Source organism: Symphalangus syndactylus, chromosome 9 (genome assembly GCF_028878055.3).
Source record: "Symphalangus syndactylus isolate Jambi chromosome 9, NHGRI_mSymSyn1-v2.1_pri, whole genome shotgun sequence".
In the NCBI taxonomy this organism is placed as follows: Eukaryota; Metazoa; Chordata; class Mammalia; order Primates; family Hylobatidae; genus Symphalangus; species Symphalangus syndactylus.
Window position 1 is genome coordinate 96,277,528 of NC_072431.2, and position 13,485 is coordinate 96,291,012.

The 13,485-nt window shown below is 39.8% G+C and overlaps 1 protein-coding gene across 4 annotated transcripts in view; it reads right to left on the minus strand.

Moving 5' to 3' along the window:
- The window catches only part of BMPER (BMP binding endothelial regulator), a 244,931-nt gene that overhangs the window by 82,379 nt on the left and 149,067 nt on the right, over positions 1 to 13,485 (minus strand). For 3 of the 4 annotated variants that reach the window (XM_055293453.2, XM_055293454.2, XM_055293452.2), the window contains one exon: positions 11,000 to 11,045. The exons of the other annotated variant lie outside the window; for it this stretch is intronic. In XM_055293453.2, the coding sequence (XP_055149428.1) occupies positions 11,000 to 11,045 (46 nt within the window). The remainder of the gene's footprint in view (positions 1 to 10,999; positions 11,046 to 13,485) is intronic. 4 annotated transcript variants of the gene reach the window in all.

Here is a 13,485-nt window from a genome sequence, read left to right on the forward strand (position 1 = left end):
GTTCAGTGTAATGACACATACAGCAGGTAACCAAAATCTCCTAATCGATTAACTGAATAATTAATGAATGCTCTCAGAATAAAGAGACTATTAGGAAAAAAATTCTGAAAACTCAGAAACATTATGGGGGAACTATGTCTGGTGCCAAGAAAGCTAGCTGAGAAATTCAAATTCATGGAAGTCCAATTTCTCCATTTGAATAGAGATAACCTACCCCACTAAAAACTATTGTCAAAATCAAAAAGCTAAATCAGAATCAGAACAACATGGGAAAAGAACTTACCTCTAATGCCTAATATGACCAGGAGTGGACAGCAGAATAATGGACCCCCAAACATGTCTGCCTCCTAATGCCCAGAACCTGTGACTATGTTATTTACATGGCAAGAGGGAATTAAGTTTGCAAATGGAATTAAGGTTGCTAATCAGCTGATCTCAAGATGGGCACTTCTGAAAGAGGTGAATGTATTCACAAGGGCCCTTAGCAAAAGAGGAAGGCAGGTGCATGGGCCTTACAGTGTGAAAGGGACTCAACCTGCTGTTTGCAAGTTTGAAGCAAGGGGTCAGGAGCCGAGGAATGTGGGCAACCTTCAGAAGCTGGAAAAGGAAAAAAAAAAAAAAACGGATTCTCTCCCCTAGGGCATTCAGAAGAAACACAGCCCTGCTGACACCTCGATTTTAGCCCACTGAGACCCTTTTCAGACTTCTGACCTCCAGAACTGTAAAACAATACATTCGTGCTGTGTTAAGCCAATGAGTGTTAATTTGTCATCTGCAGCCGTAGGTAACTAGCACACTTAGCAACATCCAGAGTGGCTAGTATAAAATAATTAGTGTATGCCAAGTACCAAGCCAGATGCTTTCTGTATTTTCAGTATCCCCTTTCATCCTCACTATCCCCTTTCATCCTCACTATGTCTGTGCACATTGTATATTCATACTCTAATTTTTTAGCAATGAGTTTGAAGAAGTCGCCTTGTTGCCCATGGTTACTCGGCCAGTAGTTGTAAAGGTGGAATCCAACCCAAGACACTGTGGCTTCAAGGCCATTCCTTTCCCCCACAGCATCCTGCAAACTTGTTAACTAGCTGGGGTCACAGAGCTCTTTGATAATCTGAAGAAATGTGTAGACACTCGAATCCTCTCAAATGTAGAGGTTCATAGAGACCCTGTCAAAAGACTGATCAATGCTGTCCTAGGAGTCTGGGAACACCTATCTATAAGTTAATTATAAACAATAATATGTGATTCTCTTATAGAATGTGTTTCTATTTCATCTCCCCAACTACATTAAATGTTTCTGAGCTCAGGGTCTGTATCAACTTTTTATTCATGTCCTCCAGAGCACCTTCCAGAATGCCAAAAGCTCACTGAATGTTAATATGCAGTTCATACAGAAGATGCATTTTTGCCACTCTCACTATCCAAGATCTGACCTTAAAACATCTTCTCTATTTAAACCAGAAATTTTTATTTATCAATTGAGAGAACTGTGTATCTGAGCTAAAGAGATGGGTTTCACAACTCCAAGTTAACCTGGCTTCCAGCTTTAAAGCCTCCTCCGAGCTTGGCAGACATTGAGCATATTATTGCTTAGAAGAGTCTTGTGTTTGAATCCTGATTTGGCCACTTAAGGCTTATAAAATCATGCACAAACTACCTACATAACCTCAATCTGTTTGCCTATAACATGACTCTAAGAACAATTACCTTGCAGGGTGATTATAAAGATAGCATTGCAAAGCTGCCAAGAACATAAGAGATACTCAGAGTAGTCATTATTCATTTCCTTATTATAAATGTTATGCAAATCTAGCAAGCAGTTATCTAGTGCTGGCTAAAATGGGGTTTAGTAAGACTGTAACAAACTTAGAAAGTATAGATTTGTTGAAAAGACAATGTAAATTGAGGTAGTTTATAAAAGACATAAAATACAGATTGGGGCTAGAATGAAGTAAGCCTTCTAGGCCAAAAGAAGAATGTAAATAAAGTCATGGACATAGATAAGAGGGCAGCTTACACAAGAAGAGCAGGAGGCCAATCAGACCAGAGTGCAGAGCTGCTTCGGAAGATACAAGATACCCAAGTTGTCTAAATAAATTGGCCTGAGATTTATTGCCAGCCTGAGAAGTTTAAATGTATTCCAAACAACCAGCATTTCTTGATGTGTTTCCTGTGAAACATCAATCCTGCCTGTTGCTCTGCCAAAATAAGTAGAATTAAAAAAAAAAAAAAACTCTGCCGCTCAAATTAGTTTGGGAGGCGCTCTGTACTCCATCAACCTCCTTCACCATGCACATCAGCATATTAAGGGCTCTGAGAATTCTGCAGTAAGGAAACACATTTAAGTTTACTTGACCCAGCATTTCCTGAGTGTATTTAATCACAGAACCTTGTTTTGAAAATATTACTCATTATTATCCCTCAGCACTAGTGTTTTATAAAACAAACTCTGGGAAACCGCAAGTGAAGGAAGCTGGTGTAGGTTTCCGTGAAAGCCAAGTTTGGGTTCTGACAGGGGTGTGCAAAAAGGGGTGAAGGAGAAGACAGATGGAGATTACATGCAACCAATAGGATGAGTGTCCAGCTGCCATGGGAATGGCAAGGAAAGTATTTATTTGAAAAACATCACAAAGAGACAATCAAGCAAACCTGATGATTGATTAGCAACATGGGGGAGAGATGCCAAAAGTATGAGAAATAACATTAAGGCTCAAATCTTGTGCAGCTGGGATATGGGGCGCCAGAATTCAGTCAACAAATAGGGATTGGAAACAGCCATTAACTCCTCCATCCAACTCCCAGCTCAAATAATTGGGGGAATCAAAGGTAGAAACTATTAACAAAATTCAAATGCAATACTTTGAAAGAAGAACATGTTCTCCAAGAAGCTGATATCTACCATATTAGCATCTTGTTAAGAAGTTATATGTTAAGGACCTCAAAGCTTAAACAAATCTGAAACCAGAGTGAGAAAGTACAGAAAGGGCACCATGAAAGTGGAGCTGTAGGTTTACAAGATGAAAAAGCAAAAAGTAAAACAACAGATACTTGCACTAAAGAAGGATATGGGAAGTCAGAGAAGAGGGGTGGAGCAATGAGTGAGGGCAGAGAGTACTAACGTGGAAGGGAACAGAGATAAGGAGAAAGAATGACAGCATTCATGAATATGAATTTCACATCAAAGGGCCACGCATAGCACAGCTAATGAGTCATCTTTCCATACTCCCAGCAAAGGTTACAACTGAAGTATTGTAACCCAAGAGACTGAAGAGGTTAAAGTGACCTCATAAATGTAGGTAAGTTTTTTAAAAGTGAGTAAATACAACCGCTTGTGAGTAGAAGCCACTAGTCACGTATAAAAGAAAGTAACTGGCGAACCTCATATCTATTTGGAAGTGAAACTCCAAAATGAATACAAATGTAGTCAGTAGAGAACAGAGAATAGTGCGTAAAAGTTTGGGCTTTGGAGTCTCGTAGGCCAGTGTATTAGCTGACCACAAACTATTTAATTTCTTTCACCCTCAGGCTAACGACCACTTCTAATTCATAGGAACATGGTAAGGATTAAATGGCAAAATGGAGAGCATTTATCACAATACCTGACTGATATGGACTAATGTTCAATAAGTCGCTGTTAGTTATAGGAGCAATTGCAGAGGCAGCAGAAGTAGCAATTTTTGTTGCTTTTATTTTGCTCATAGGAGATGTGACCTCCAAAGAGGAATAAATCTGCCTCAGCTCTGCATATAGTAATGTATAATTAGTTATACAGTACTTTCCACCAAGTGTATTTTTTAAGTTTCACAGCTTGGGGTTTCTATTGTTCATTTGTCGTTTAGCTGTATTTTAGGTGTGTCATTACCAAGGAGTTTCTGTCACACATACCCTCAGTCAAAACTGGATACTTGCAACTTCCCTCAGATTCAACATGGCAGCCTTGGCTACATTGTACCAGATGTCTAATAATGAGTTCACATATCTTTTTCTATATAAAATGCATTCTTTCGAAATTAAGCAAGAAACTAGCTTTTAACTGAATTATGTCATAATGCTACACCTATATTAAAAATAGCTTTCCCAAGCAAAAATCCAGGGAGGCCTGTAGAATGAATACTGGATTAGGAGATTTTCAAAAATATTCAAGTCTTCATCCCAGCTCTTTCAGTTAGTACTGCTATGAGTCTCAGTTTCCTCACCTGTGAAGTGAGAGGTCTGACCTCATATTAAGGTCCCTTCACTTACAAATTTCCTGATGCTAAAATGGTGATGAGCTCCAAAGGCAGGGCAACTCTGCTCTTACCCATTCCTGGTGGAAATTATATACAGAGTTATTTCAAGTTCAAAAGTATATGTACTTAAAAAGAAAATTTGGGGAGATCTTCACTTGACCCCAGTAACTTGAGTTACCAAGAGAAAAAAAAAATGGAAAAACTAGTAGACATGGAAAACAAACAAAATGGAAAACCAAGCCAGTTTGATTTGTCAGTGAGCTCAGAGCATACCAACCACCACTTCTCTGTACTTGAGCAGAAAGACGGAGATGCCACAGTAGAAGAAAGCCTGGGGACTTGAGTCTCCATTTCCACCAAGGTGTGGTTGGAGGGACAACACTGTTAATTGGAAATTCCTCTTAAGGTCCTTTGCCAGTCTCCAATGCTTACAAGTTGTAAAGCCCTCCAGACCTTCTCTTCCCCTTCTTAACTTCAACTGGTTATCAAACTGTACAAAATGACAAGGAAGCTAAGGGAAGTAATTCCAGACCAAGCTTTTGGGCCAGCTACCTGGTTGGAATTCAGGCTCCACAACTATCTTGAGCATTCTTCTTAACCTCTAAGCCTCATTTCCCTCAACTGTAAAATGGAGCTAACAGCACTATTTGACCACAAGACAGCTGTGATAATCAAATGAAACCAAATGAGACTGCCCAAGATAGTGTTTAGAGATGGCAGATGCCAAATAAATATTAGCTGCTGCTGCTAGTGGTGGTACTACTGTTGTTATTATTGCTATTATTGTTATCTATGGATGATGACGGTGGTGATTGTTAATTCATCAAATAATCACTTATCAAGGACTTACTGAGTACTAACACCCTGTGGGAATTGACAATAGGTGGTAGAGAAAAGGTGATTCCTAATAACTTCAGTCTCCTTCCACTCTGTACTAATTTACAGCAAGAAAAATTACAGTAACAGTATCCCTTAGAGCAGAACAGCATATAAAACAGAAAACAAACTGATTTCCTCAAGCTCCTTCCAGTGTGGCTTCTACCAGTGTGGGATCTCCCAGCCACCATGTGTGGTACAGTGAGTTTTATTTGCCACCCCTGTCTGCTGTTTGGGCCTGAGGAGCAGTGTCAAGCCCGACTCCAGATGCTGGAGCAGAAACTTCAGTGGCCACTTAGCTTAACACCTCCTTGGCAGGGCTAAAGTCAACACCACAAATTCTTATTCTACAAGCATCTTGAGCTCTGGTTTCGAATTTCCTTGCTTTCCTAAGTTAAGGACAGACTCTTGGTGTTAAGGGACCTGGAGTTGCTTATAGCCCCGGAGGCCAGAAACCTTGCTCAAACACAGAATCACTAATTTGCAGAACCTCTGTCAGTGGAGATTTCTCATAAAATGGGCCCCTAGGTTGCTGTTTCATTATGGTTCTTTTTTCCTAGGGAAATAAATGAAATTGTTATTATATTCTCCCCCTCCTACAGCCACTCTGTTTAATTGGAGCTACCTGTACGCATCCCAGAGGGCTTACGTCAGATGTGCCAAAACGAGTGGCTGAGTGGCTGTGGTGGGTGTAGGCAGCAGGCTGGGCTCCTAAGAGAGCGGGCACACCAATGCAGCCTGCACACAGCTGGAAACTAACCCTGGGGGGTTTAAAAAGTCACCTGGCGACTGTGAGCCTCCTCTCACCCTGAGCTGCTGAAATTTGATATTTCCTGTTACTTGTGGGACATGTAGTTGAGGTTATTTCAATTAAATGCACATCTGTGCTCGGCATATTCAATCAGCCTCAGTGTTATGTAATCGTGAACTTGTGTTTTAAGCTGGGATTCTGATGGTTAGGTCTGATGTAGCTACAGGTACAGCTTAATGAACCACCAGGGACTGGGCATGCACGTCTGGGCCACCTTTGTCTCTGCTTTTGTAGATGGCTGAGAGATTAAATTTTCTCATATACTCAATCTGTAAATCTCAGTCTCTCTCTCTGCCCCTCCCTCCATCCCTCTCTCCCTTTCTTTCTCTATACACACCTCACATGCACCTTTCTTCTTAGTGACAACTTTCACCCTATGTATTATTTCCATGTCAGAAAACAGATACCCTGCCAGCAAAGAATTTATCTGATTCAGGGCTCTGTTGGGTGGTTAGGTCAAGATTCCACCTACTATTTGCCAACACACAGTAAAACAACATTTTGCATAAACAAAAGGCTACACACAAAACAGGCAAGTGGCCTCCCTGGCACCTACCCTGTGCTCATGTGTGCCCAGCCGAGGCAAGTCCAGACTGGCTTAAGGCTAGAGTCTCACACTTTGGCAAGAAACAGCATTGGCAAGAAAGCTTTATAAAGTTTGTGTAGCCCACTTCAAATATTTTATTTTAAATAAATCATCAGAATCAAATCTAATTCTTTTCAGTTGGAAAGGGAGAAAGAGAGGCTGTTTCATGTTATGAAAAGACAGCAATGCTTTTCATACTTCCCTCAGGTCTGATTTTAAGAGGACTTTTGTTCTCCTATTTTGAGAGAATCATCATTGCTTCTTCAGGCCAACCCTATAAAAACTGTCCTACTGTGGGGAGGACAACGGTGTTGTGTCTCCTCTATTATTTCTTACCTACAGAATTGTAAATTACCATTATTGCTGACTGTTGTAAGGAGAGGCCCATAAGAACGTTCTATACATGCACTTCAAGTTTCCTCTTCGTTACTCCTTTCAGAGATCTGAGACAGCCCCCAAACACTACCAAGATTAAGACTAACCCACGCAATAAGGGAGAAATTCTGTGGGATTTTAGAAACAGACAATGTAATGCCACTACTGCTAGAAATAATGCAACACTTATTTAACTACCACAGGTAACCAAAATAAATTGGAGAGTATGTGAAGCTCTGTAATCAATCCATTTAACTGACGTATGCATGTATGTGTGCATGGAGGTATTCTTGCCTCCTTTCAGAGAAGGGCTGGAAGTAGCTTACAGACATAAAAAGTAAATAGCTGAAAACACCTAAGAGTGAACACATATGATGAAGTCAGGAGTAAGCTTATTACTCAAAACCTGCATGCTTTTAGAGGTGGAGTACAAATTTATTTTTAGCTTCCTAGCAACAGAAGCAAAGATAGTAACTTTTTTTAATCATTCAAGATATAAATATGCCTTCATAATTTTTTGCAGGGTTAGGGAATTAAAATACAGAAACATATTCAATTAAACCCAGAGGCTTCCAGTCTCACTTTACTCTCCTACTGCATCTAATCCACAGGTGCCAAAGGTCAGTTATTGCTACTAGTATCACAGGTGCTCATGTCTGCATTCACCCATGCTGTTTCCTCTATTTGGAATGCCTGTGGCACCCAATGAGGGGTAGTTTTGCTCCCCAGGGGACATTTGGCAATGTCTGGAGATATTTTTGGTTGTCACAACCTTGCAGGGGATGCTACTGGCATTTAGTGGTTAGAGGCCAGGGATGCTGCTAAAGATCCTGCAATGCACAGGACAGCCCCACAACAGAGAATGATCTGGCCAAACTCTCAGTAAGACTGAGGTTGAAAACTCCGCAATAACATCATGGAGAGAGAGAGAGAGAGAGAGAGAGAGAGTGTGTGTGTGTGTGTGTGTGTGTGTGTGTGTGTGTGAGAGAGAGAGGGAGAGAGTGTATGTGTTTTAATAAGATATAAATTAGTTGTTTTTCTGGCTTTAGAAAACACTACTTTTTTTATAGTTTCATCCTTGCTTTCTCTACTCTAGAAATATGTATATCAAGAGAGCTTTCATAATTTACAAAGGAGGAAAAAATGTGCCCAAAGGTTTGTTCTGAATCCTGGATATAATGACAAAGAAATTTCAAAGTAGGAGGTCTCGAAGCCACAGCTAAAGGACATCAGAATAAATCTACCTGAATGTGTTATGAAAAACTGGGCATTGCTTAAAAATTGGAAGTCATCCCATCTCTTAACTCAATCTGAACAAATAAGCCTCGCCAAGTAGAATGTGTTTTACAGCAATGATGGAAGAACTGCTGGAGAGCAGGAGAGAGTAAACAGATGGAAAGAACACCAAAGGAAATTGAGAAATAGCCATCTGATGATATAACTGAGACTTGGACAGAGAACCACATGCCTGGGCTCTTCCAGCACTGACTGACCTGCTCCACGCAGGTGCAGAGTCACTGTCCTCCCGGTGCCCCACCAGCTGGGTGGCTTTCTCCCTTGCCAATTGCCTCTCTCAGTGATAGAAGGCATGAGCTCATTCACATGGTTAACACAATATGGTACTTAATATAACCAGTTTAAAGCTTGCTTCTATTTTATAATACCTTCCCTTCCATTTGTATTCTTTTCTTTTTATTTACGATGTCACCAGTTTTCTAGATATGGAAAGTCCAGCTCATAATGAATAAACTAATAATATAATGTAGCTTTTATCTCAACTATCTCAATAATCACCTATTTAATCCTTGCAAAATAAAGTCAGATAATTCAAGATTTAGACTGTTTCTTACAAGATTGGTAATTTTTTTTTTTTTTTTTTGAGACAGAGTCTTGCTCTGTTGTCTAGGCTGGAGTGCAGTGGCATGATCTTGGTTCACTGCAACCTCTGCCTCCCAAGTTCAAGCTATTCTTGTGCCTCAGCCTCCCGAGTAGCTGGGATTTCAGGCACACACCACCACGCCCAGCTAATTTTTGTATTTTTAGTAGAGATGGGGTTTCACCTTGTTGGTCAGGCTGGTCTCAAACTCCTGCCCTCAAGCGATCTGCCCTCCTCGGCCTCCCGATTACAGGCATGGGATTACAGGCATAAGGCACTGCAGCCAGTTGGTCATATGTTTTTATGAAGCTGGTAAGCAGTGATCCTGCCTGACAACAATGTGATTGGCAGATGTAATGAGTCTGTGCTCATGCAAATTGAAAGAGTTAACTGGAAAATAAGAGGCATTCCTATGAGGTCTGTCTCTGCTTCAACTGGAAGACGCTTTATGGGGAAATGCAAACATCTCCATTGACATGGTTACAGAGGAAAACTTCATCAATGTAGACTCTATTCTGCTCATCCAGAAAGGAATTAACTGGAAGGCAGCCTCTGAACCATCCATAAACAAAGTTTCCTCAGGGTTTCTGGGAGGATGATTAAATGTATTAGATTGTACACGTGTTTTTAAATCAACTGGTGTATTAATCATAGCTAATGTGTCTTCCTGCATTATTCTCTACTAAGTTGTACTTCATTGGCCTCCTTTGAGTTATTTTATGTACTTCATTATCTTTACAGTCAAGGTTTTTTATTAAATCTGTAATTAAATTTTCATTCATTCAACCAGCATTTTATCCAATATGTAACTGTTTAATAGCTCGCTGCTTCTAAAAATAGTAACATATATAGTAGATAAATATTATATTTAATAGTTTTATATAAATACACACACACACACACACACATATAATGACCCTGCATATCTATTGTCCAAAGGCACTAATCAATTAAAAAAATAACAGAGTCTAGTAATTCTAGTAATATAAACTCTATTTTAGAGAAGTGGAAAGAACAAACCTGTGCCCATGTGAAAGCTGCTTTCAACTGTCTTCCAGACCACTCTGTAAACATAACTGGCTCAGAAAACACACTGATAGACTTTATGACTTTGTTAATCCTACTTATCATACATGGAAACTAATTGACAGTGACATTACTAATACTCCTCTTTCAGTAAAACACTCCAGGAAGCTATCTCAAAACCATATGAATTTCAGGAGGACTAAAATGGCAATCTGCTAATAGATCTAGGCGTGTGTCTACATGTGGGGATGATATGAAGCTATTGCTATGCTCTGTCTGTATGAACAGTAGCACAGTCTCAGACAGCTTTCAGAATAGGCCATGCTCAGAAGGAACTTTCAAGAATACAGTTAAAAATAGTCATGAATCACACAACAACATTTTGGTCAATGATGGACCACATATAGGACTGTGGTCCCATAGGAATATAATACTGTATTTTTACTATACCTTTTCTACTTAGATACACAAATACTTGCCATATGTTACAATTGCCTACAGTATTCAGTACAGCGACATGCTATACAAGTTTGTAGCCTGGGAGCCACAGGCTATACCATATAGGCTAGGTGTGTAGTAGGTTATACCATCTGGGTTTGTGTAAGTGCACTCTATGATATTCACACAACAACAAAATCGCCTAAGGATGCATTTCTCAGAAGGCATTTCACATCCTGTTAAGTGACGCATGACTATAATAGGATGGCAAAACCAACAGCCAGACGACTTCTTGTTTTCTCTTTGCCAACAGCAAGACTGGATGCACCCAGGTGAGGTGGTGATGAGGTGGGGGTGGGGTGAGGGAGCAGGAAGTGCAGCTGTTTGGCTTTGTAATGGGAGAAGGAAAGCCCCTCCTAGACTTTGTATAATGTTTGGTTTTACTGGATAGCATTATCTTAACCGCGATGACTACAAATGCTATTAGCAGTTAAAATGCACATTAAGTTATCTGGTCCTTTTTAAAACCTAATCAAACCATTTATCTTCTTAATTTCTCATAGCAACAAATTCTGATGGAAGTATCTATATTTGTCTCAATTGTACTTCTGTGGGAGAATTACAATTGACTTAAAGTAACTGTAGGGAGGTAAGATGATCCCATCCTATATATACCTACAAAAATAAAATGTGTGGGAAACATACACCCCTATTTTTCTTGTTGCACTATAAAATGCAAAACAAATACTAATAGCACATTCTCAAAGGAATAAACTTACTTTCAGTGCAAATAGGACAGCATCCTTTTCTGTTGAGAATTTTGCCCTAATCAGAAGAAAAACAAATACAAAGTTAATGTTAAAAAAAAAACAAAAAACAGAATCTGCTGAGGACAAATATCTTTTTAAAATCTAATACGAGATAAACCAATGAAATCAGTCCAAGCTGTATTTGAACTCAATGCTCAGATGGTGATGAAGATGGTGAAAATGAAGTTTCAAGTATCAGGTTCTAAGGCCAGGCAAAGTCATTCAGTAAGCTTTCCTGTTTTTATCCTCCAAGAAATATAATACCTAAAGGGCTCACTAGTATGATTTTTCTCACATGGAAGGAAGATGAAGACAGTCTGGACTCAACCTTTTCATTGATATCCAAATCTAGCCCTTTAGAGACCAAGGACACACACATAAAAATGAGAATTATCTGTCAACCTATCGATCCCTACAAGATCTTCTTTCTGTCTTTGCTTGTTGGAGAAACTTAAACGATAAACTGTAATCCAAGCTCAGGAATCATCAGCACTATGGATATGGGCAATAGCTGTGCTACAGATCAAATTCAGTCAGATTTCTTGTTTCAGAAAGTGGTATGTTATCCATGTTGAATCACTGTTATGCACTCAAAGCCAAGGAAGCTGAGAATTTTGAAACACTGAGTAATGCTTCATTACCTTTCTGGAAATACACTGCAATTTCCTACATTGCACATCTTTTAAGATTTTTAATGCATGACATTTAAAGGAGGTGACATATTCTCAGGACTCATATCAGAAAATCAGTTGTTTTATCTCTGACTCAGTGGTTAATCACAGAGAAAAAGAAACGTAGAAGAAGTTTAACATTTAGGGAGCACTTGCTATATGCAAGTATATGTTAAGTATCTTATTCGATATTTTACTTATGTGGTAACGTTGGGTTAGTGATAAGGATTTAATACTTATGACCTATTAAGATTTAATGAACATTAGAGATTTTATAATCACTGTTATTAAGATGCACAGAACCTTATGAGCTGAGTATTTCCCTTTTTATAGGTAAAGAAATTGATGTCATGCAACACAAGGGTAGGGCCAAAAATCAGACCTAATTTTGTCTGACTCTAAAGGACATTTTCTTCCCACTGCAGTTTTGTCCTCTTGAGTCCTTTCTCTTGAAGATAATTTAATATTTATTATCTGCTATACACTAGACTGAGTGCTATGCATTCCTCATACTTTATCATTTAAATTTCACAATAACCCTCCAATTGCAGTTGTCCTTATCCCCTGTTTACAGGGAACTAAGGAAACAGAGACCACAGAGAGGTTGCCAAGGCTCATGTCAAAGCCACATGGCTCACACACTGCTCATTCACTCACTCACTACTGGTCATTTCCATCAAGAGTAGGCTTAAGTACTCAAAAAGAAAAAATCAGATTGACTTAAAGGCTTCTGGTTAATTATTGAAGATCTTTAATCAGGTCTGATTTGTTTTTGCATCAGCTAGGCCCAAATGATACATTAAAGGCTTTGACAACTTTGAGAGAGACTTAAAACTCAGCCCCAGCCAGCCATCCCATAGTGTGGCGGCATCGCAACATATTTTCATTGCCTAGAGCTCTGCTGTCAATTGCAATTTGGCACAGGGGTCTCTTTTGGTTTCTCAAGACTGAAAGCAGTTGCAGATGAAGCCAAATGAGGTCAGCTCAGGCCCAGGGAATGACGGCCACAAGAGGATTAAGGTGCTCTATCCCAACACAGCAGAGCCGCCTTAAAGCCAAGGCCCCAACCAAACGTGACTACAATTCCCTACATCCACATCTCAGTGGAAACTTCCATCTCTTGTCTTCAGAAAATGAAAGTGGCAGTGATGATATCACTAAATTAGATGAGGGAATAAATCAGGTACATGCTGTAAAGTCAGAGCACCTGTGTAATATGCAATTAGCTGTAAGACTCTGGTCATGCTGCAGGCTCATCCATAAGCAGGGTCTAGAAATAGCACCCACCTCAGAGGGGTGATGTTAGCATTAAATGAGATTAGTGTTGTGACTATAATATCTCAGTACATATTAGAGATGGAGAGATGACAGTGTCCTGATGACCCAGTCCCCACTACAGCCCTCATAGCCCTTCTTACAAATGGCACTCCTTTGCCTCTGGGGGAGTTGCAGGATGGGGAGGGGGGGCAGGATAGACAGGGAATCCAATCATAAAACCCTTCTTCTACAAGAAATATTTACATCTGGAAAAAGAGATATGCAGTAGCCAGGAAAGACAGAGCAGGGAATACAAGCTCCTTCTCTCTCTCTCTCTCTCTCTTTTTTTTTTTTTTTCAAAATTTCCCCAGACAATGTAGGGGAGGGGAAATAAGTTTTTAACAAGATTTCCATGGTAGATAGAGCTGAGTTATCTTCCAAAGACCTCCTGCTGGCCCCTGAGAAGGGAAAGTGTGAACTGGAGGAGTGGTTGGAAGGAAGCCTAGAAACAGAAAGGTGGCCCCTGAG